Source organism: Berghia stephanieae, chromosome 2, assembly GCF_034508935.2.
Source record: "Berghia stephanieae isolate SIO BIC M18660-M18661 chromosome 2, UCSD_Bste_1.3, whole genome shotgun sequence".
Lineage (NCBI taxonomy): Eukaryota > Metazoa > Mollusca > Gastropoda > Nudibranchia > Aeolidiidae > Berghia > Berghia stephanieae.
Genome location: NC_088361.1, coordinates 3,949,666 through 3,975,368, shown reverse-complemented (window position 1 = coordinate 3,975,368; position 25,703 = coordinate 3,949,666). Strand labels below are relative to the sequence as shown.

General features: G+C 36.5%; 1 protein-coding gene across 3 annotated transcripts in view; it reads right to left on the bottom strand.

Moving 5' to 3' along the window:
• Nucleotides 1-912: 912 nt before the first annotated feature.
• LOC144964185 (uncharacterized) overlaps nucleotides 913-25,703 on the bottom strand; it is a 31,676-nt gene continuing 6,885 nt past the window's right edge. For all 3 annotated transcript variants that reach the window (XM_078898160.1, XM_078898161.1, XM_078898162.1), the window contains exons 4-6: nucleotides 15,233-15,419; nucleotides 6,287-6,522; nucleotides 913-3,318 (exon numbers count right to left, since the gene is read on the bottom strand). In XM_078898160.1, coding sequence (XP_078754286.1) covers nucleotides 928-3,318; nucleotides 6,287-6,522; nucleotides 15,233-15,419 — 2,814 coding nt within the window. In that variant the 3' untranslated portion in view covers nucleotides 913-927. The remainder of the gene's footprint in view (nucleotides 3,319-6,286; nucleotides 6,523-15,232; nucleotides 15,420-25,703) is intronic.

The following is a 25,703-nucleotide window of genomic DNA, read 5'->3' as shown; positions in this document are numbered from 1 at the left end:
CGCGGAACCAGTTTTTATTAACCACGCCACAACAGTACCATTTTCAGTCTGCAGTTTATCCGACCTGGGGACCGGCATGTGAACAGCTGTTTGAATACAACGGAACACATGGCCGCATTAAAATTTTTTTTTTTTTTTGTTTGTTTGTTTTTGTTTTTTGTTTTTTTTTTTTAAACTTTTATTTTTGTTTCTCTCTATCCATTAAAAATGTTTAAAAAAAAAAGGTTCATCATCCTTGTTAGTTTGATATGAACATCAAGACTTGTTTGGCTTGAAATAATCCTCTATCACTGTTTGTCGTTTGGCGCTGGAAATGATAGCAGATACTTTGTCCTCCATTGGGATGAGCATGTCAAATAATTGCGCACCGCTGTCATGTTGCATGGCAAAAGTTCTGAGAGTTGTTAGCGCCATAACCGCTTCACTGACCGTCACAACAGGGAGTGGAGCATCGCCGTCAAGATAATCATCGTCTTGATTTTCTGTTGTTGGTGTCTTTGTCTCAAGAATAGCTGTGACAATGGAATCACCCGACACTTCAAAAGTGGAATGCATTCTCATTGGACCTAATGGCGGTAAAAGCTGCGTTCTCATTGGTTCAAGCAGGAATCGTTTTTATAAACTTTGAGTACTCATACTCGGTATATTTAGTATCAGATATCTACAAAAACTGCCGAAAATCGCCAAAATGATGTCGTTATTTGGAGGGTTTTTTTTACTGATTTTAAATAGAAAAAAATCGGGACCAGGGGTCAATGTCGTTATCAGGAGTTGTCACTATTCGGAGGTGTCGTAATCGGGAGGTTCCATTGTATTAATTTTAAAATAAACAGGATGTAATCGGTTTACAATAAATACGTACCAAATTTTTTTAATGAGTATTTTTATATGAACTTTTAAATTTGGGCAGTATACACACGGTGGTTTCTATTTAATGAATACAATTGTAGTGAACGTCTTCCCATGACTTGAAGTTAATATTTCTTTACGAATGGTCATAATGTCAAGTAATTTGAGTATCTCTGTTCTCAGGTATTCATTGCTCAATTGCTTCGTGTTTTCAGGCGCCTTGGTGTCATAAGACGAAGCTCGAGTATCTTGTAAGGTCTCCAGGTAACGAAATGCCCTTTTTAGACACCCAAGCTTGACAGGATATGTAAAAGGGTGATCGCGGCAGATGGGACGCAGAGCTTCAAGACCTATCTGATCGTGGCATGCACATTCACCACAGTCACAGCTTGCATCAAAGTGCAATAGATCTTGCCGAAGAATTTCAGATTCTGATTGACGTGGGGAGATTTCTGGAGGCTTGGATGTTTCATGAGATTCTTCATGTTCGTCGGTCTTATTGCTAGATTTGGATATTCTTGACATGGACTTCTCGATATTATTGTCGTCCAGTTTTGATTCCAAATGTCCACTTGAAGATGTGGCTGAGTTTCTATTCCAATCTCGTGGTATCCGCCTATTTCCAGTGCCTGTGTCTGAACGGTCTGAAGACATGTATCTACGATTCGTACGACTTCTAGTTTTGTGTGTATTGTTTTGAAAGGTCAGATTATTTGTCTTCTCATATCTACTGACAATTGGCAAATGTGTTGAAGGTGTCATTGTATTACGTTTAACGAGCTGAATTGTCAGTGGAGCTTTTTGATACTCTCTGCTATTGCAACATTCTTTCAACCCAACATCATTTTCCATGCCCGAAACTTTTCCAACTTCCAAAGATTCATGCTTTACGGTTAAGGGCGACGAAAAACGAACTGATTTTAGTTTTGAAGATTTTATGAGTTGAAGAGTATCTTGTCCACCATTCCTTTCTGGATATGATATACTAAAACATTTTCTTTGACTTTTTAACACGTCTTTGCTGTTCCTGCTTGTTCTGATTGGATTATAAGAATTTTGAGTTACTTCAGTCTCTGCTAAACATTTTTCTCTGTTGCATTTCAAAAAAGATATTGGGTTAGAATTAGCTTCATCCTTAATTTTTGGTTGCTGAGCGTTATTTGTCACGTCACCATGAAAGCAACTATTGTTTTTATTCTTCTGTTTCCCTTTTTTCGAATCTTGGGCTTCTTCTCGGACATCAATAAATAGTTTGGGTGTATTACCATCTTTTAGTCTTTTCAAAACACGGTTTTCTAAATCGTTATCAATCGCCGATTTCATCTCCATCTTTTCCTGATCTCTATGGTATGCCATCCAAGAATCATCTAGAAGATTTTGTTTTCCTGGTATTTGTGTTTTTTTCTTTTTGTCTGTTACTATATTTGGCGATGTTGCTTTGATCCTTTCCTGTTCTTTTGCTATCATTAAACTTTTAAATCTGGGGACTAAATTGACACCTCGACTTTGACAGAACTCATCATACACCCTTTTAGTCGTTTCCTGCCTGTTTTTAAGTCTCTGTTGATTAGCTTTATGCAAACGAACAGCTATCGGCACAGCATTTATCTTTCTCTCTGTATATAACCCAGAAACGTAGAGTTCATTCCCTGATAGATGCAAGCGCTTCTTCATATAGATTGTATTTCTGGACGAGGTTTCTGACGATGCACTATCTTCAACCGATTTTTCTTTTTCACTTTCATTCACTTGTTTGAGGTCGAAGTCACTGAAAATCTGGGTGGTTACTTGGTCAATATTTTTGTTGTCTTCTTCATTTTCATCTGTTATTTCAACATGATCTTTCACCTCCTCCTCATCCGGGATGTTCATAAGTGTTTCTTTAGAATCATTAACGTGCAATTCTTTTTCAACTTTATCTTCACCCTCCATAGTCTGAACTTCGTCGGGAACTGTTTCCACATTTTGTTCTTCTATGATAGGGACAAGTGATTGTTTGGACGTCATATTTTTAGTTCCAGTGAGAACTAAATACGGATCCTCTGCTATGTCCTCGATGCCCCCACTGGTTTCATCATGTTCTTTATTCCCTTTTGTCATTTTATCGGGATGTTCTTCAGTACCTTTTGGTTTAACGTCTTTTCCTTTCGTGATAGCCGTGGCAAGTCGTTTCTCTTCCATCTCTTTCTCTTGCTTTTCCACCAAATCAACAATTTCTTGCTGAAGACGCTTGATTCTATATATGGGGTTTTCACTCTCAACCGGAGGTAATTTCACTTTGTCAACTGAAATCAGTTTGTACGCAAATGGAATTTTGACATCGAGTTTAGCAATGTCAGGTTTTATCCCGAAAGGAGTTACTGCTTTCAATGCTTCATTGGATGATTTCGCAACTATATCTGGCGGATACTTCAGTTTACCATAGTAAATCATATCTAACAAGAGTTTTTCGTTGATCCAGTCTTTTGTCTGAAATGACATGGAATAAACAGTAACATTTTAAAAATCCTTCTGCATATTTGGCACATCATATTAAAGTTGCGGACGTTGAAATCTGAATCTGATATACCCAATAAATTCGGCTAGTAGTCCTAAATTCATGTGACCATTCCTCTATATGAAAGCTGACGCTTCATAGACTAATTAAAACTTTTCTGCCAAAATCGACAGGGGCATTTTGGCTATGAAAACTATGGTCGTGGTCCCCCCCCCCCCCCCCCCCCCCCCCCCAGATATTTCCCTCTGAGTAAACAGCCTGAATTTATTCACGGGCCAACGGCATAAACAAAATGTTGGTTGGATGCGCATGACACTACTAATACTAATAAGGGTCAATTGCAGCATAGTTCGGGTCATTTGCATCTAATTATAAAATAATCTAGGTCTTGTTTTCACGGCGCCAAGATATTTTTTCCTTATATATAAGCTATTTTAAGAATTTTAATTGATAAATGATAGATAATACATTCGCTTATTGATGCAAAACTTTCATAGGAGAAATGTACCCGTTTTTAGAATCGAATTATTACCTAAATATTGACGCAATTTGAACACCTGTAACAACAATGATTCTATCACAACTAGATCATTAAAAAGTGTCGTAAAATTAATATATAAACAAAAAAGACATTCGCTTTCTCTTCATCTATTGTGTGAATTTCATTGACTCCCAGTTTTAAAAAAACGTTTTGGATCATAAATTACCATGTTGTATTTTAAATATATAATACGGGAATCCCTATCTTACCTTAAAATGTTTGATTACTTACAAACTGTCCAGGTCGCTCGTTCACAAATGAATTCTACTAAACTCTGTTTCAATCAACCTCGATCGATAACGTATGATGAAAGATCATTTCATAGTTGCGGCTATGTGGTCTAGTGGTATGACACTCGCTTTTGGATCGAAACGTTCTGGGCTTGAGCCTCGCTCGGCGCATAATTGAGTCCTTGGAAACGACTCTTAACTCACATTCTCTCATCTACCTCAGGTGTAAAATGAGTACCTGGCCGTTAACAGGTATCCAATACGTTATAAAGACTTTTTGGGGCGGGTAGAGGTGGTATGAGAAAGAATTTGTAAAGATTTAAATAATTTGTAAAGATTCACATGGATCGGGGAAGGGATGATGTTGATAGTTGGTGATTGTGTTCTCAGTGCGGCAGATGTTCTTATGGGTGTTGTCGTGACATCTGATGTCAAATTAGATATTTTTAGTTGTCTGTTGGGGTAGGGAGGTGGACGATGACCAATAGAATTCAGTAGTCTGATGTCACGCCGCCCGGCAACGGCGGCCATCTTGGTTCTAACAAAGAAAATCATTACTTTTTATTCTTCATGCTGACTAGAACTTTTCATATGCCTTGTGATCAGAGTGTGTAAAAGTCAAAACATGATCAAATTTATGAATTTTTTTTCCTCTGGATACGCTTTTATGCTCGCCGGAGAAATATTTCATACGGCGTCCGCCATTGTTAGTTTAGAGCCAGTGTTACTAAGTTACCATGCGTCATTAGGAAGGAAGTGCGTCATTAGGAAGGAAGTGACGTTACGACTGTTGAAGAGTATTTGGATGTTAATTGATTTCTGTGTCCGAGATCCATCACGGGGGGGGGGACGGTTGGCATGTTTTAAAATAGATGTATGTTGACAATCACTTTCCTTTTGGATTAAAATCAAATGGTAAAAACAGGTTGACACGGTAAAAGCTTTGGTGACTAGTTGTAAAAATGCAATGAATTATAAACAATGAAAAATGATTATCTCCCATAAAATTGATACCATCCATATTTAAAAATCTAATATTTATCACAATATTCATGTTGGAATAATAAGATATTATATATAACACAAAATGAACACTAGTCGTCCGAAATAAGAATATAAGTAAAAATCCCAATGAAATGTTTGTACAATCCAAAATATTGCACAGCACGAGTACACACGTCTGCCTGTTATATGTGTATGTATATTATATATATATATATATATATATATATATATATATATATATATATATATATATATATATATATATATATATATATATACTTTTCCTTGGCAAGTTCCGCAAGACTAGTCCATGAATAAATAACGGACGTTACCATATTTTGACGCGATAGAATGACAGGAATTATTTTAGCCAATGGCGTAGTCATTATCGATTAATCAAAACGTTTTTTGTTCAAATCCTATGGGAACGCAGAGATTCCCTCTTTTGATATTAAATTTCAAAACTCAGCCTTATCTAATCCTATCAAAGACTTACTTAAAACATTGTCTTCTGAATAAACCAACTTGTATTAAAAAAGGGCTTTTTAGCATTGTTAAAAAGATGAATTTATTAGTACTCATGAAGATATTAGAATATGTTAATCTCAATACTTCTTTGGTGGAATAGATAAAGTAAATGGTCTTCAAAATTCAGAGCAATCGTTAGACAGGTTCTTCCAATTTGACACTCCGTCAACGCTGGTGAATGAATTAATGTAAACGACATTGCCATCAATGGTTTTCGAACTTGGAACTCGGAAAAATGGATAAAATTAATTTCGAATAATAACTAGGATGTGCGGCTTTGTGGTATCGTGGTATGACACTAGCCTCCGGACCGATAAGTCCGTGGTTCGAGTCTCACTTTTGGCGGCGCAAAGTTTAGTTCTTGTAAAAGGCTCTTTACTCACATTCTTTCACCGCACCCAAATGTGAACCTGACCAGTAACAGCGTTTTCTCAGTCAAAAACAAAATTACATTATTATAGACATTCAGGCATCAGGCCTTGTTCTACGTGTAAAGTGTTGCTGTTTGGTTTGAAAGCCATTGTAAAGTGTTTGGAGCACAATAAGTGGATATTGCGCTATATAAAAGCACAACGTTTTTTAAATCATGCACTTTTTAAAGCAAAACAATCTAAAAGTGTTGTAAACTGAGAATACCTCTTCTATTTTACTAGTTGAACCATTCATCTCAGACATTTCTTTCGCAATTTCCCTCGACGAACTCTTCCACCAACCATTGTTAAGATACGCTTTGGCATTGCGTGTAAAGATCATCCTTCTAGATTCCATCGTGTAAAGAGCGGTGAGGATTCTCTGGAGAAGATCTCCACTGATCAGTCGTACAATTTTCCATCCTCCCCATTCGGGAGAACGAAGAAAAGAGATGAACTCATCTGGGAGGTTTTTAAGAAGAGAACTGAAATCTGTAATTTACACGTTCTAATTTGCTACAGTACCAGATTAACCCTCTCCTTACCAGCCAATTTCAGGATTTTCCCCAAAACGCCACACCCAACTAACACAAAATATATTTTTCATCACTCGGACACAATAGCTGTAAAGTTCTTGCGATATATAATTTCTTTAGCACAACCTGCTGTACAACACACAATGTTCATTTTCTTTAAAATGTTTGATGTACAAAAGAAATTTGAATAAGAAAAATGTTGGTTGTATCGTAACGAATGTGACGATTTTCTATAGTTGATAAGGAGAGGGTTAAGCAGGAGAAAAAATACAAGAAAGAATCTTCAACAAAACAAGCCGTCCTTGGCTGGTAATAAAAACTTGATCTCCATGAGACCTGACGTTCAATAAATACCTCATGATGAAGTCTGAGGTTCAATGCCTCCGGACACCTGAGTTTTCATACCCAGTCACGGAAAGTTTATTTTCTCGAGTTACTATTTTTACGTAAAATATCAAGGACATAATACGTTTTTAACCCTAAGCTTAAAAGTTGATACTAATTTTAATTTACATAAAAATTATGTTTACATACATATTTTGTCTAAAATTAAAATATCTAAAATGAGAGCGTGACAAATTTCTAAATTGAATTTCCATTGTCTTTATGTTAAAAGATGCTCTTCCGAGCCATAAGGCCCATGAGCCGGATTTTATCCGTAAAACGGCAATAGCAATTGCTTGCTACCATCTGGATAGTCTATCGCAAAGTACTCTCCCCCAGATCTGACAGACTCAGCCATTCAATCATTGCTGGATGGACAATGGTGGGGGGGGGGGGTCAGAATAAAATCTCGACTTCACACGAGATTGAAATAGGTACCATTGTGTGTGAAGTGACTGCTCTCCCAATTGCGCTTCCGAGAGTCCATTTGTTATAAAATATAGTTTTATTTTCTTATTATTGACAAATTGATTGTATGAAAAGTATTTGAATCCCTTTTATTCTTGGAAAAAGGGGGGGGGGGGTAGTAGATTGATCGGTTACATTTCATCAAAGTATCTTAGTATAAAAATAATTGGCATCATTCTTTCGATGGGTCTCCTCCCCTCTGACAGCTCCAAACTGTTTATAATATTATGTGATACTTGAAATTGCTATTGGACAACACTAAACTGTGAGCAAAAAAATAAATAAATAAACAGGCCTCAAATCCTAATATGTGATTTACCGCGTTAATGTGGTATCATTGCGACTATGTGGTCTAGTGGTATTGACAATCGCTTTCGGATCAGAAGGTCCTGGGTTCGATCCTGGCTCGGCGCATAGTTGAGTCCTCGGAAAATAATCTTTACTTACATTCTCTCATCATATTCAGGTGTAAAATGAGTACCTGGCCGTTAACAGTGTTGTCTCTATTGAAAAAAAATGTAATATCGACTAACAGGCGTTATGCCTCACTCTACAAAGCTCAAATTTGTTTTGTTTTTTGTTTTTTGCTTTTGTTTTTTTTTTGTCTGTTTGTTTTTGTTTTTGTTTTGTTTGTTTGTTTTTTTTTTGTTTTTTTTTTGTTTTTGTTTTTTTGTTTTTTTTTTTTTTTTTTGTTTGTTTGTTTTTTTTTTTTTTTTTTTTTGGGGGGGGGGGCAATGCTGTAGATGAAGTGAACTGAGTTAAAATGATCGGAGGTTAAGGCAATTTGATTGTTATTCTAGTTCAAGTAACACAAGTCACTCTACACAGTTTCAAATTACATTTCATAAATTGAGCTTAAGATAGAGTTTTAAGCACCGAGATCAACCGGAAATAATACGCATGTTCATACGTCTGGCCGTGTTTGTTCGCTGTCAAATAAATGATCACTTTTCACTCATTCATACAGCCGAGAACGTTTTTGGAGTGACGAAAGTTGTGAATGAATGACGTACATTGATGACACCTAGCGAGTGACAGTTCTCAATTTATCTCATGAAAGTTAATTGCCCTGCATTGTTCACGTGAAAATGAATCAAACATGAGTCATACGATTGTTCTGTTATTTGAAATACGCTCGCATACAGAGAGAAAGAGAGGGGGAGAGAGAGAGAGAGAGAGAGAGAGAGAGAGAGAGAGAGAGAGAGAGACTTTTTGTACTCCAAGAGATTAAACTTAAACTACAAGCCTCCCCTCTCAGAGGAGTACGCATCATCTATTCTTTAAAGGAATAGGGTCGGGGTCAATTGAAAGTGCGCAGTGAAACATCATTTAGAAACCTCCTAATATTTTGGTCCCACAACTTAAAAGGTTTGCTTTATTAACATGAATATTCATGCCCTTGCTGCCCTTGCTTAATAAACATTATAATATTTTGTGGTATGAGTTTTATGCCACAGTTTTGAATGTTTACCTTGCTCGGTGAAATGCAAATTCAATAGGTTTGTTTAAGCATTCTCTTTTACCATTTCTTGTTTTGGCGTTTCATTGTTTTTATACTTTAATGTCTTTTTAATGGGAAAGATGGGGAAGGGAGGGATAGATTGTCCATCAGTTTATACAAATTTGTCATGGCTAATTTACATTGACTTTTTCCCGTTAATTTCTTGTTTTTATATTAACCCACCGGGTTTTGACATATTCTACCTTGTCCTGCTTCCTCCGCTTTTTTGTTTTCTTTTGTTGACATTTGTTGTTATTTTTTGTTGATTTGTTGTTATTTGTTTGTTTGTTTTTTGTTATGTATTTTGTTTGTTTTGTTTGTTTTTTGGGGGTTTTTTTGTTGTTGAGGGTTTTTTTGTCCTTTAATCGTATCTCCTGCAAAGTCAAAGGTCTTGAGGATAGGTACGCGTCAAAGGGAGCAGATCAAAGTAAAAGATCAGGAACTCGAAGATATAGACACTTTCTGCTATCTCGGAAGTATAATTGACAAGGATGGAGGCACGGAAGCAGAGGTGAAAGCACGAATAGGAAAGGCACAGGCTGCATTCACATCTTTGAACAGAGTTTGGAGAACTAAAGATATCTCCCTTCAACTAAAGCTAAGACTTTTCAACTCAAACGTGAAGTCTGTCCTACTGTATGGATGTGAAACTTGGAACGCATCACAGGCATGTATAAGGAGGGTACAGATTTTCGTAAACAGGTGCATGCGTAAGCTACTCAGAATAAAATGGATGGTGTGGCGATCTCCGTTTCCTACGAACTACGAAGACTTACCACATACTGCTGACTGCAAGACTACTCTACACGCCAGATCAGACAAAACGTAAACACGAGAGAACTCATTAAATTTATAAAATTCACTACACATTGCTTTCATTGTTTGTTGTTTCCAGTAAAGTAGATGCTACATTGGTGACCCCGACTTAAAACAACTTAAGAGATAGGTATATATTATTATTATTACTATTTACCAGTTCAACTCTTCACAAGAACATTATAATAATAAACATGTCTATCGACGCCGTAGCATTGAAATTGCCCACATTCTGGACCACTTGTCCTTCAGCGTGGTTTGCACAAAGCGAGGCACAATTTGCCTTACGCGATATAGCAAGCGATGAAACAAAGTACTACTATGTAGTGGCTGCCTTAGACTCAGACACAGCAACTAGAGCCCTTGCTATTCTATCATCACCACCCAAGGAAGGTAAATATGAAATACTGAAAAACTTCCTGCTGTCTGCGTTCGGCCTTTCGGAAACAGAGAGAGCGGAATCTCTACTCAACATGAATGGTTTGGGCGACTTAAAGCCATCTGAGTTAATGGACAGGATGTTAGTGCTCCTTGGCAAACACAAGCCCTGTCTGCTCTTCAGACAGTTATTCTTAAGACAACTTCCAGCAAACATCAGACTTCCATTAGCAAACTCGTCCAACCTGGATGATTACAGGGCACTTGCCAGAGAAGCTGACAATTTTTTCTACGCTGCTCACTCAAACTCTAACTCCTTTTCAATTTCTCATACTACTTGTGAAGTTGACACACCAACCATGACCAGTGAAATAGATTCCCTCTGCTGGTACCATCAACGGTTTGGTTCAAATGCCCGTCGATGTGCACAAACATGCAAACTCTTCAATTCATTTAAGAAAAACAAGAAGAACCAGGGAAACGCCAAGCCGGGTCAACAGTAAATTCTGCTGTCGACCCGGATTCTTACTCAGCCAACGCGCCCACATCAAAAAATCTCCAACTCATCGTCGTCGATGAAAATTCAAACCGACGTTTTTTAGTAGATACTGGAGCTCAAGTATCTGTCACACCCGCCTCTGCGCCAGACAAAAGCTTGGGTTCCTCCGATCTCGCATTACAAGCTGCTAATGGTTCTACAATAAAAACATACGGATGCTTCGAAACTAACATACGTATTGGATCGCGTTCATTCAATGCACGACTTATCAAAGCTGATGTCAAACGTCCCCTACTTGGAGCAGATTTTCTACGTCATCATAATCTGCTTGTGGATATTCGCGGTCGACGCCTTATCGACGCTGAAACGTTTTCGCACGTACCTTGTTCAGTAAGTTCAGTTTGCGCAAACGCCGAACTCTCACCACTCGAGCCGAACTGCAATACATTCAGAAAATTATTGAATAACTATCCAGAACTACTTCAACCAACATTTTCAACGGCAACTGTGAAACATGGCGTGCAACATTTCATCACAACCAAAGGTCGCCCAGTATTCGCACGTGCTCGTCGCCTGGCTCCAGAAAAACTCTTGTGTGCAAAAAAAGAATTTTTCGAAATGGAGAAAATGGGCATAATTCAAAAATCAAAGAGCCCTTGGGCTTCCCCATTACACATGGTCCCCAAGGCTGATGGCACAATGCGTCCCTGCGGAGATTTTCGTCGACTTAACGATGCTACTATACCAGATCGATATCCTGTCCCACACATTCATGATTTTACAGCAAACTTAGACGGTAAGATCATCTTCTCGAAGATCGACCTTGTCAGAGGATACCACCAAATTCCAGTCGCTCCAGAAGACGTCCCAAAAACGGCAGTGATAACCCCTTTCGGCCTTTGGGAGTTCTTAAGAATGCCATTTGGATTAAAAAATGCAGCACAAGCATTCCAACGTTTAATGGACTCCATTTTACAAGATTTAGACTGCGTATTTTGTTATTTAGACGACATTCTGGTTGCAAGTTCAACTGAGGCAGAACACATGGAACATCTCAAAATCGTATTCGAAAGACTTAGAAACCAAGGCCTCGTTATCCGTCTTGAGAAATGTCTTTTCGGCGTGAGATCTCTTAACTTCCTTGGCCATCACATCTCGCATTCTGGATCTGTCCCAATGGCGACAAAAATTGAGGCTGTTAAACAATTTCCACAACCAAAAACCATCAAGTCACTTCAAGAGTTCCTCGGGATGTTGAATTTTTACCATCGTTTCATTCCGAGACTAGCTGAAATACTTCGACCCCTATATAGTGCTTTGAAAGTCAAAAAACAACGTCAAGCACTTACGTGGACGCAAGAAATGTTGAAAGCCTTTACTGACGGTAAAAATGCACTAAGTAACGCTACAATGTTAGCCCATCCTTGCTTGAACTCACCCCTCGCTTTAACGTCTGACGCCTCCGACCAAGCTGTGGGCGCTGTCCTTGAACAACTTAATCATCAAGGTAATTGGGAACCATTGGCATTTTTCAGCAGGCAGTTACGTAAACCTGAACAGAAATACAGTACCTTTGATAGGGAGTTGCTTGGCATTCACTTAGCCATCCGTCATTTCCGTTTCATCATTGAAGGGAGACAATTCGCTATTTTTACTGACCATAAACCATTAATCCATGCCATGTCCAAATCAACTGAACCATGGTCAGCTCGTCAACAAAGGCACTTATCTGCCATATCCGAGTTCACAACTGACATCCGACACATTTCTGGAAAAAACAACACTGTCGCAGATTGTCTCTCAAGAGCAGTTACAAACTCAGTCTCAATTGGCATCGACTATCAAGCTATGGCGGAATCCCAAGAAAATAGCATTGACATACAGGCTTACAAAACTGCATTAACAAGCCTCAAAATCGTCAAAACATCCGTTGACTCGGGTCCAGAGTTAATTTGTGACATCTCAACTGGCTACCCAAGACCTATCGTTCCTACCGACTTCAGAAGACCGGTTTTCGAAATTATTCACAATATGAGTCATCCTGGAGTTAAGGCCACAGTCAGACTTATCAGCAAGAAGTTTATCTGGCATGGTCTTAAGAAAGAAGTGTCAGCATGGGTTAAGCAATGTCACAACTGCCAATCTTCGAAAATTCAAAAACATATACGAGCACCGTTAGAAACATTCCATGTCCCAGGAAAGCGATTCTCACATATAAACATTGACCTCGTTGGACCACTACCTCAGTCAAGGGGGTTCACCCATCTCCTTACTATAATTGACAGGAACACCCGATGGCCTGAGGCAATACCGTTACAAACCACAACAACAGAAGAATGTGCAAAAGCCCTGATCTCCAATTGGATCTCGCGGTTTGGTATTCCTGTTGATATGACTTCTGACAGGGGCTCACAATTTACATCCACGCTATGGAAACAGATGGCCAGTCAACTTGGTGTGCAGATTCATCACACAACTGCGTATCACCCTCAGTCCAACGGCATGATTGAACGGTTTCATCGGTCCTTGAAATCATCCCTCAAAGCTCGTCTAATAACTCCAAATTGGGTGGATGAACTACCTTGGGTTCTGCTTGGTTTAAGAACTGCACCTAAGGATGATATCGGTCATTCTTCAGCTGAATTAGTATACGGAGAACCTTTAACAATCCCTGGAGAGTTTATACCTGACCATCCTTCAGACTTCCACGCTAAAGACTTTTTGGCAACCTTTCGGCAAAACGTGTCCCTTCATTCACCACGGCCAACACATCATCACGGCTATCATCAAACAAATTTACCCAAGAACTTGATGTCAGCAAAATATGTGTACATCCGTGTTGACACCCACCGAGGACCCCTTCAGAAGCCGTATACAGGTCCCTATGTTGTCATAACCCCTGGAGATAAACAATTCCTGATCGATGTTGGTGGCAAAGCAGAACGGATTTCGATCGACCGACTTAAACCTGCATTTGTCGATTCTACGCAACCAGTTTCCCTTGCCACCCCACCTCGTCGTGGACGCCCACCGAATACGAACAGAAAGTTATCGAACAGAAACATACAAAACTCCCGTACTGCTTCTGATGATACTAACGTAGTGCCTACTAAGAAGCTATCTCGCTCAGGACGTACCATTAAACGACCTCGGTACTACAAAGATGACTAGTCCGTGTTTGGGGGGGGCATGTGTGGCGATCTCCGTTTCCTACGAACTACGAAGACTTACCACATACTGCTGACTGCAAGACTACTCTACACGCCAGATCAGACAAAACGTAAACACGAGAGAACTCATTAAATTTATAAAATTCACTACACATTGCTTTCATTGTTTGTTGTTTCCAGTAAAGTAGATGCTACAATGGATAGAATAAAAAATGAAGAAGTATGGAAAAGAACACAGCAGAAACCAGTGGGAGAGGATATAGGAAGAAGACGATGGAGGTGGATTGGACACACGCTTAGAAAGAATGACTCAACTATAACAAAGAAAGTATTGGACTGGAACCCTCAGGGCAGAAGATCAAGGGGAAGGCCACGAGGAACATGGAGAAGAATTAAAGAAGCTGATATACCACATACTGCTGACTGCAAGACTACTCTACACGCCAGATCAGACAAAACGTAAACACGAGAGAACTCATTAAATTTATAAAATTCACTACACATTGCTTTCATTGTTTGTTGTTTCCAGTAAAGTAGATGCTACAATGGATAGAATAAAAAATGAAGAAGTATGGAAAAGAACACAGCAGAAACCAGTGGGAGAGGATATAGGAAGAAGACGATGGAGGTGGATTGGACACACGCTTAGAAAGAATGACTCAACTATAACAAAGAAAGTATTGGACTGGAACCCTCAGGGCAGAAGATCAAGGGGAAGGCCACGAGGAACATGGAGAAGAATTAAAGAAGCTGATATACAGAGAAGTGGTAAGACCTGGAATGAGATAAAAAAGTTGGCTCGGGATAGAGAAGGATGGAAACTGTTTGTCTGTGGCCTATACCCTGACCCAGGGTGAAAAAGGCAATGATGATGATGAATCGTATCTGTGTTGTTCAATATTCATTTATATATATAAAGATTTTATTTGTTCTTTTTGTTTTTGTTTTATTTGTTAATTTTATTGTTATTTTGTTGTTCTTGCTATTTTTGTTTGTTTTTGTTTTATTTGTTAATTTTATTGTTATTTTGTTGTTCTTGCTATTTTTGTTTGTTTTTGTTTTGTTTGTTATTGTTGTTTTATTTTTGTTTTATTTTTTTATTTTGTTTTTGTTGAATGTGTTTTGGTTTGGTACTGTTTTTCGGTGGGAGATTCGTTTGTTTAGGATTTTATTTGTTTTGTTTTTGTTCTGTTTTGTATTTTGTGTTTTATTTTTGGTTGGTTGGTGTTTCTGGGATTTTATTTTTTTTGTTTGTTTTTTTTTTTTTTTTTTTGTTTTTTTTTGTGTTTTTTTTTTTGGTGGGCTGGGGGTCACGTTTTGAATTATTTTTTTTTCAATTTCTTTAAATCAATGGAACTATTAGTTAGGGGGGGGGGGGGGTTTTAAAGATTTTAATCTAGTACAGAAGAATGTAACCTACCATCCGTGAATGAAAGTGGAACGACTTCCTCTTCTTCCTGGGGCGGTTTTGAAACGTCCTCTACTATGGCAACGGCATTAATTGGCAGTAGTGTATCACAGGAAGCTAGGGCGGGGTCAGGTGGATTCTTGGACGATATCTCTGGATGTTTTTTTCCCTTTGAAATCAGAATAGATCCTAAGGGCAGCTGTATGGTAAGAATTTGAGTCAGGGTCATAATGTCAATGACTGATATATTTGTTAGCTGCATTGAGTTCGTTTCCGAAATGAAAAATCAATCAACCTATCTATGAAGAAATAGAACCTAGCAAAAGTGTAAATGCCTCGCATTTTAGATTTGTCACTCTTTTGAAGCTAATTACAAATTATAAAACTGAAATTCAAAACTTAAAATATAACCAAGACACAGTATAACTGTTACTTATTGTAACTGCTGTTTACCTTTTTAGAAATCAACAGCATATTCTTTCCTACATACGATATCATTAGTCCCTTTTTACAGCGGATTGTTCCAGCACCCCAATTTCGAGAAGAGATGTAAAGTAACATACACTTAGGCACAATGCCAAGATTGTGTTTAGTGTTAAGTCACCCATTTGGTCACTAATTAAGCTTAATTTCGCTTCACCATGTTACTGACAATAACTTTCCTAACATTATCACACCCTGACAGTTCCCAAAATAATTACTTTACACTTCACGGCTAAGATCACCAAAAATAAGTGGACAGGGAGTTGAATTCAATTTTTACAACCAATGAGATCGTCTGAAACCACAACCACTCTTCACTTTCTATTGATTCTGTGCGTTTAGCCAAAATACTCACAACATTACTTGTGTAACCTTGAAAGTTTATAATCGAATTGATAGAATTTCGTGAGAACTACTTATAAAATCAAATAACAAAGAGCTGAGTGATGTGATATTCGTTCTATCTATTTGAGATTACCGCTGTGAATCGTGGCAGGCCTGAGTTAATTATCCATCGATACCAAAATTGACGTCACAAATGACTTTTTGTTTTATCAAAAAATTAATTAAAAGCTGTATAACCGACGTCAAAAGCAGTGTTTCAATGAGCTTATTAAGGTAATAAGATTTCCTCACATCTCATTTCTTACAAATTCTGTTAGAAATAATAACGTGTTGGTGACTCAGAGCGTTGCCATCGTAAACTTATAAATAGTATGAAGTTGACGTCACTCTGGTCTTTGTTATTGCTTTTTGCCACCCATGTGTCATGGTCTCAAGTGAGTAAAGAGCTACTCGACTATGCATAAAGATATATGTAGAATGAGGCCCCAGAATTTACTAGTTACTATAAATGAAAAACAATTAACGATTTGTTTACAATGAAATAAAAATAATGATGAAATTTAATTAAAAGAGATAAACAGTGATCGTGGCAGTTACAAATAGAGATATGAATATTTTACGTAACTTATGATAATATGTCAGGTTCATAAGTTTACGTTTCCAGGCAGTTGATGGGCTTGGATGATCTATTCCTCTGATAACAGGATTGGACTCGTAAAATTCCACTTCCAGGCAATTGGTAAGAAGTTATTGTGTAGTCTTTTGACAGCGGGCTTGGGTTTGATCCTTGAAGATTATACAATCAAAGTTAAAAGCTCCGGCGTCTTAATGGTGTAGATATAATATCTACAAAGTCCCAAAAGATAAAAATCTTCCAGTATATATATAGGAATAGAGCGACTGGCCGTCCGGCATAGATTGTGGAGAGAAAGTGAGTGTCAAATGTTAGACCTATCAGCTTTTATAATAGTGGCTACGTGACAGAATGTAGAACGAAAAGTATTCACTAATTAGAAATTAATTCGAGGGAAGGCTATAAAAGGAAAGACGATCTAATATTAGAAGGTAAAGTTTATCTAAGCCTACCGAAATATAACTGGAGTGAGATGAATTCAGTTCTTAATAAAATAAAATTTAATAAGATAATTGTGAACAACCTTTACTGTGACACCCACCCACCAGTTTAAAATATACTCTTTAACCATTATGGGAAAGATAGATTTTACAAACGGAAGTAAATTTACTATCATGATACTCTAGCATTAATCCATTGTTATGATTTGTGCTACAATTAAATTATTTATTAACTAGACATGGAAATGTTTATATTAACGTAGGTATATGAATGGGCGACAATAACAATGAAAGATTGTGATTACAAATCATTGTGATGAACGACATGATGGCAATGTGATTACAAATCATTGTGATAAACAATAGTGATGGCAATGAAGCATGATTTAAGTCGATGATATGAAGGTAATTTACTAAATGAAATGAATGAAAATGAAAATGAAATATTGACATTTCAATTATTAATCATAAATGAGTGAAAATTCATAACAATAATAGATAAAGAGAAGATTTCCCAAATCATGAATGGGTATGGTATATATTATATATCCAAACAATACTCAATGTTACATTAAGTTGGGTCATCATGTTTACAAATAAAATTATCGAAATTGTGCGTTCTGATTTGGCATAGTTTGCGAGGTAACTAACAGTATGCATGGGAGGTTAAGTTATACCCTTCTCACGTGTTTATACTAATCGAGAAAGTAGGTCGGCGTGAATATTTTCACAGCCTGGTATGTGAGAGATACTGAAAGTGTAATTTTGCAAAAATAGACTCCACCTTAGTACTCTACTATTATTCATTTTGTTATTTCTTATGTACGTGAGTGGTTTATGGTCCGTTTCGACCACAAACTCTTTTAGCAGTAGATATCTGCTGAATGTCTTTAAAGCAAAGACGATGGCCAGTCCTTCACGCTCTATTACAGAGTATCGTGATTCTCTGTCCAATAATTTTCTGCTTGCATATAAGCAAGGCATTAGAGTTCCCTCATGTTCCTGTAATAGTACACCTGCGATGCCCTTATCAGACGCGTCAGTTCTTACAACAAATTCTTTTGACATGTCGGGTAATTTAAGAATTGGTTCTGAACAGAGTAATGCCTTTAATTGGTTAAAGCTATTCTGACACGCTTCTGTCCAAACAATTTTGTTCGGTAACCCATTCTTTGTCAGATTTGTTAGCGGTGTCGCGATGTGCGCGAAGTTGTAAATGTATTTCCTGTAAAAATTTAGGAGCCCAAGTACTTTGCGTACTTCTTTTTTTGTCTTAGGTGGTTGCAATTGTGCGATTTTTGTTTGTTTTTCTGTCTCGGGTGTCTGTGTCCCATGACCAACGGTATGATTAATCCTGCATTTGAAGCTTCGATATTAGTAAACATAGGTTGCGACACTGTGTCTCTATCAAAATACTTTTTTAGCATATTTGCATGGAATGTCTTTGTTGTGTTGTTAATTTTAATCTCGTAATTAACATTAGATTTTACTGCTGTTATTTTGAATGGTCCTTTCCATGTAGCTAAAAGTTTACTCGAGTCATCGGGTAAGAGTATTAGTACTTTGTCACCAATCTCAAATTTTCTTGACTTGCTTTTTCGATCGGAGTATTCCTTGTATTTCTCTGCTTTTTTAGTGACGGATTCCTGTGCTAGCTTACACGTGTCCTCTATTCTGTCTTTCAGGTTTCTTACATATTCGTAAGCAAACATAATTTCGTTATTGTCCTCCTCATTCCCTTTACAAATGTCGGCTACTATATTGATCGGGCCGCGAGGTGATCGTCCATACATCAACTCAAATGGGGAGTAGCCTGTAGATTCTTGGGGTATTTCTCTATATGCAAATAGGATTGCTGGTAAGTATCTGTCCCAATCATCTGGTTTTTCTGCTGACACTTTTCTTAACATATTCTTTAGAGTGCCATTAAATCTTTCACAAAGACCATTTGCTTGGGGGTGGTAGGGAGTTGTGAATGAGTGTTGGATTCCCATGAGTTTCATGGTTTCATGCATCATATGTGATGTAAATTGGGGTCCATTGTCCGACAGTATCTCATTTGGTATGCCTATTCTAGTAAAAATTGTCATCAATGCTTCAGCTATGTGATCCGATGTAGTTGATTTCAATGCTATCGCTTCTGGCCACCTGGTTGCGTAATCGACTAGTGTTAGTATGTGTGTATGGTTTCTATCTGATTTTGTTAAAGGGCCTATAATGTCGATTGCAACTTTTTGAAAAACTTTTTCAATAACTGGGGTTGTCTCTAATGGCAATATCGGTATTCTGCCTTTTGCGACTCTTCTTTGGCATGTGTCACACGATTTCACATATTCTCGGACGTCTTTAGTAATTCCAGGCCATGTGAAATTCTCGGATATTCTCTTCAATGTGGAAGAGCTCCCAAGATGTCCAGAAGTTATTGAATCGTGCGCTATTCCAAGGATTTTATTTCTGTAAATACTCGGCGTGACCAGTTGTTTAGCTATTTTGTTTCTTTTCCTATGTAACCTGAACAGAATATCTTTTTCAATGATGTATTCAACTTTTGATTTCGTCCCTTTGTTTGCGATATTGAAATATGAAGTTAAAGTCGGGTCCTTTTTCTGTTCTTCGATGAACGTGTTCCTGTCAAATTGTTGTGGTTCAAGAGAAATAGTCATTGACTTCTCTGTTGTCTTAGTCATCTTTCTTGTTTCTGCTAGACAAGCTGTTTCTTGGGTTAATGACCATTCTTTTACATCTGTTGGGTTGTCTTTAAGACCTTTTATATTGCCAACAATAACATCAGCGACGGGGTTGGGAAGTATACAGCATTCCACTATTCCTGTATAGTATGGGGTTTCTATGTACACGTTAGCTGTTTCAAAGGTTTCGACTGTGCCACTGAATGTGATGCATTGTACCGTTTTTCCAGTTTTGTCTTCGTCATTGATCAAAGATGCTTTTATTCCTACTGTACTGCATCCTGTGTCTCTCAATATTTTGCAATCAGTTCCATTAGCTTTGCCTTCACAAAAAAATAGCGATCCTGACTTGTGAGTTTGTGTTAAAAGTGACATACCTTTCACGCAATACACATTTATATTTTCTCCTGACATTACTCGTGTCTGATTATTTACACTTGTTTGGAGTGATGCATTTGCAGTTTCTTTCGGATATCCCACGATTTTGTAACATTTGTCTGCTGTGTGGCCTTTCATTCCACAATATTGACATTTAATTATAGGTTTGTTGGTTTTCTTATACTCAGTATTATTGTCAGTGCTATTTCTTGTTTTGTTTTGATAGGGTCGGCTATGGTCTCTATTGAACTGTTTGTTCCATGGTTTGTTACTATGGTCATCCTGTTTCACTTGCGTGTTCCGAGTGATTGATCGGCTCGTTCTATTTGAGTACTGAACTTTAGGTGTACCTGGACTCTGAGCAGCGGCAGCGTAGTATGGTTCCTTCAATGTTCTGCTAAGGGGTGTCAATGGATGTGCGCTGTTAAAGTTTTCTGCGTAGATTTTTAATTTGTCCAAGTTTTCTGGCTTTCTCTCTTTAAAGAATGCGACTAAATCTGGGTTGCAAGCTTGATAGATTCGATTCTTCAGCGTGAGATAGTAAAGGCCTGCAAAGTCGTCTTGTTTTACGTTTGCCAACTCAAGCCACCGATTTAGAAATTGGGTAATTCGGTTCACGAATGTATTAAAGTCTTCTCCACTTTCCGGTTTTGCAGTGTGAAACCTTTCCTGGTAACCATCTTCCGTTAATCTAAATCTTTTTAGTAGAGCGTCTTTAATTTTACCATAGTCATCTGCATCTTCAGTTGTTAAGGTATAGAAAACTTTTAGCGGTTCTCCAGATAAGCAGTTAATCAAGGCTGTGGTCCATTTGCTTTCTGGCCAACGATAACCTTTAGCCTGAACTTCGAATCGGTGTAAGAAGGATTCTAGACAGTCTGAGCGTTCATCGTATGTTGGCATGCGTGGAAGTTTCACGAAAAATTCATCACTATTATTATGTTTTCTTTCATGACCGGTTTTTGTTTTTTCAATTTCCAGCATCATTTGGGTCCTTTTGGTTTCTTCTTCTGCTAAAGCTATTTGTCTTTTTAGTTCCCTTTCTTGGACTCTTTCTTCTCGTTCTTCTCTACGTATTCTTTCTTCATGTTCTTTTTCTTCTTTTACTTTCTCTTCGCACCATGAAAATATTCTTTCCTGGGGTATTTCTAAGTCCTTTGCGAGACTTAAGTATCTTTTATATGCTTCCATGTTGCAATAAATTAGTTACGATATTTTATATATATTATATTGACAGGATACTGTTACTGACTGTTTTATTTATTTACACTTACTGGAATGAACTGTTCTATTTTTAGAAATCTCTCTCTCTTATTTCAACTTATTATGTATGTTGAATTTGATGCCTTTTATCGTTATATCTTATAAAGCAATGTGTCAATACAATGCGGAGTTATGACTTGAGTCCATAACAATGTGTCAATCGCGTGTACTCTAAACTATGTTACTACGAAAAATGTATCACCAATGTGTGTGACTCGTCGTTAGTTTGTGTACAATTATTCGCAATGACGCTAATATACTAGAGTGTGATAACAATAATAGGATGCCAAAATAATCCCAAGTTATCTATCACTAAATATAACACGACGGCTAGTAGACTCCTTTTATTATTATTTAGTTTTTAAAGACTCACTTTTCAGAACATAATATATAAGTGGTTTTCGGTAACAGTAATATGCCAAAAATGCATTTAAAACAAATCACTATGCAAAACAAATCACGATGTCTATAGTTACTATGTGATGTCCAACTCATGTAAAAGAGAATAATGAAGGATATATTTACCAACTCAGTTCGTGGCTGGGACCTCTCTCTTGTTCAATGGTTGTTCAACAATTGTAATTAGGCATTGAAGAGTGTTTAACAGTGATGTCTGAAATACAAAACAATAAAATATCGTAAGATTTACAATAGTTACAAAATGTGTTCACAACACTGAGTGATTGGATGATAGGTGAATGAATCGTTATGGAATGTAAACATATTGAAAACAATTCATGAATGAGGCAAACAACAAAATGAAATGAGTGATATAATAACAAAGTGGACAAGGAATGAATGAATGAATGAAAAACTGAGTGAATAGATGAATGAATGAATGGATAATGTATGAATGAAAGAATGAAGGGAGGAATAAATGTATGAATGATTGGATAAATGAGTGAATAAACGAATGAATGGATGAATGAATGAATGAATGAATGAATAAATGAATGAACAATGAATGAATGAATAATTTATAAATGAATAAATGAATGAAGGAATGAATCAATAAAATGCTATTCAATTTGAATGAAAGAATGAATGGATAAATTGCTATTCCATTTAAATGAAGAAATGAAAAAGAAAAAAAAATTAATCCTGTAAATAGGGAGTTCAATTAAAATATGATCAAGTGGGGCAATTAAGAGTTTTACAATTTAAACTTTAAAGTTAGATGAAATAGATATAAGTAACTAAATAAATTCAATTCTTTATATGTGTCCCCTCCAAAATGTCATGGTCTCAAGTGAGTAAAGAGCTACTCGACTATGCATAAAGATATATGTAGAATGAGGCCCCAGAATTTACTAGTTACTATAAATGAAAAACAATTAACGATTTGTTTACAATGAAATAAAAATAATGATGAAATTTAATTAAAAGAGATAAACAGTGATCGTGGCAGTTACAAATAGAGATATGAATATTTTACGTAACTTATGATAATATGTCAGGTTCATAAGTTTACGTTTCCAGGCAGTTGATGGGCTTGGATGATCTATTCCTCTGATAACAGGATTGGACTCGTAAAATTCCACTTCCAGGCAATTGGTAAGAATTTTATTGTGTAGTCTTTTGACAGCGGGCTTGGGTTTGATCCTTGAAGATTATACAATCAAAGTTAAAAGCTCCGGCGTCTTAATGGTGTAGATATAATATCTACAAAGTCCCAAAAGATAAAAATCTTCCAGTATATATATAGGAATAGAGCGACTGGCCGTCCGGCATAGATTGTGGAGAGAAAGTGAGTGTCAAATGTTAGACCTATCAGCTTTTATAATAAGTGGCTACGTGACAGAATGTAGAACGAAAAGTATTCACTAATTAGAAATTAATTCGAGGGAAGGCTATAAAAGGAAAGACGATCTAATATTAGAAGGTAAAGTTTATCTAAGCCTACCGAAATATAACTGGAGTGAGATGAATTCAGTTCTTAATAAAATAAAATTTAATAAGATAATTGTGAACAACCTTTACTGTGACACCATGTTTATGAGTAATTTTCACTAAACTGTATTAACAGGACTATAAACGTTTAAGGTTACACATAGTTTTGTGTGTTGGTCCTTTATACTTCCGGATGGCAATGTTATGAGCTTCTTAGCCAAGTGACTGTTGAAGCGTATTACTCTGAGATTGACCAGTCCGCCATTGATTCCTCACATGCCCCTTTAGTGCTGAACTTTGCGATAATAGAATGGCAGGTAGCTCTAACATTGATGAAACAATTAATTGTACAACCTCAGCTCGTAGCCGTTTAGCAGGAATATGGCCATGTAGACTCTCTTTTCGACGCGCAGTGTCGGTATGATTTCAAGAGTAAAAGAATCGAAAACGAAATAGGTTAATTACAAAATGATTTCATAAAGATAATATATATTTTTTTTTAAACAGCAGATAACTTATAAACAGTCGCAAACATGACAATGTTCAATCATGGCACGTTAATGTGAAAGGGTTCTGTTTCGAGAATTTAAGAACTTGAGTTTTCATTATTATCCCAGTAACATTCTTTTTGATTCCTTCTTTGTGTTATTTCCGAGTTCTAAATATCAAGTTTTCTTACAAAAATGTTTGCCATCTACTCTGTTGTGATCGAGAGATTGCAATATAGAACAAAGCACGCATGATTAATGACCTTATAGGTGATATAAAATTCCTGACTCTTAACACATCGTTAAACAAAAGTAATTTCGCGTGTAAAAATGTTTAGTTATTTTTTGCACGTGTGTATATAATTGATTTTAAACAATAATATACCTCTCTCTCTCTCTCTCTCTCTCTCTTCTCTCTCTCTCTCTCCTCTCCTCTCTCTCTCTCTCTATCTATCTATCTATCTTTCTATCTATATCTATCTATCTATAATAATAATAATAATAATAATAATAATAATAATAATAATAATAATAATAATAATAATAATAATAATAATAATAATAATGAACTCGCATCATCAACATAATCATAATCATAATAATAATAGTATTAATCATCATCATCATCATCATCATCATCATCATCATCATCATGATAATAATAATAATAAAATAATAATAAATATAATAATAATAATAATAATAATATAATAATAATAATAATAATAATAATAATAATAATAATAATAATAATAATAATAATAATAATAGGGTATTCGTCTGAATTACAGGTTGTTAGGGCTTCAAATTACACAAATAGGTAGAGAATAAATTTAATAAGGTCGTGGAATATCAAATTTATGTAAGACAATTAGTGGTGTTTCTATTAATTATATTTCAATGATTTATATAATACGTGTGACGCAGTTTCCAATCGGCCCATAAACAAAGATAGAATTTGTATGGCGTAATAATTCGATATTTATTAATTAATTAATAACTTAAATCACATTGACTTATAACTATAGTCAGATTATTAATAGATGCCGCGAGTTTTTCTTTTTTTTTCTCAGTTGTACCTAAATGCACGGCTGCGAAAGTTTGTATTAACCTCTGAATCAATTTTTTTTAAAGTTTTTTTTCGTGAATTTTAAAACAATGTTACAGGATTTCGCTTATTACAGCTCTATTAAAATCGATAACTGGTAAGGATCGGAACTCATAGATGATTTACAGTTTCAAATCATGAATTTTCCGCTTATCCATTTTGAAGGAATACGTTAAAATGGATTGTTCGGTTAATTGAAATTTAAACGATATACGTACATATACGACATACGTACAGTATTTGAATATGAAGGAACGAATCACAATCTTTACCCATCAATCATCTACATTTTATAGCTGTCAATACACATTACTGATGAATAAAAATGAAAATGAACATTACGCGCTTCCAACATTATTTTGATTTAAAATTTTGAGAAATAGATTGTGTTTATGCCAAACAGGATGGCATAAATTTAATGTAGACTGCTCAAAAGTAGAAATTCATCATTTCATGATACAGTGTTTCAACAATTAATTACGTACATGCGTTCAACAATACAGATGTGATCGCATTCTGGTGACGAGGATGCTGAAAAGGAGAAATGGAACGACTACGGGAAGATTTCGTGGCATCACTTTATTCAATGAAATGTAATTTTCCTCCACTTTGCACAGACTGGAGCATGCACTTTACCAGGTTTCCCTTGTTACATCATTTACTACCGCCTCGTCGGTGAGTGTAAATTCGGTGTTCCTCCTCTCAATCTTGCCCTTTACTTAGGCCAAATGAGCTCGATTGGATTGCGTTCACAATGACATAGGGGA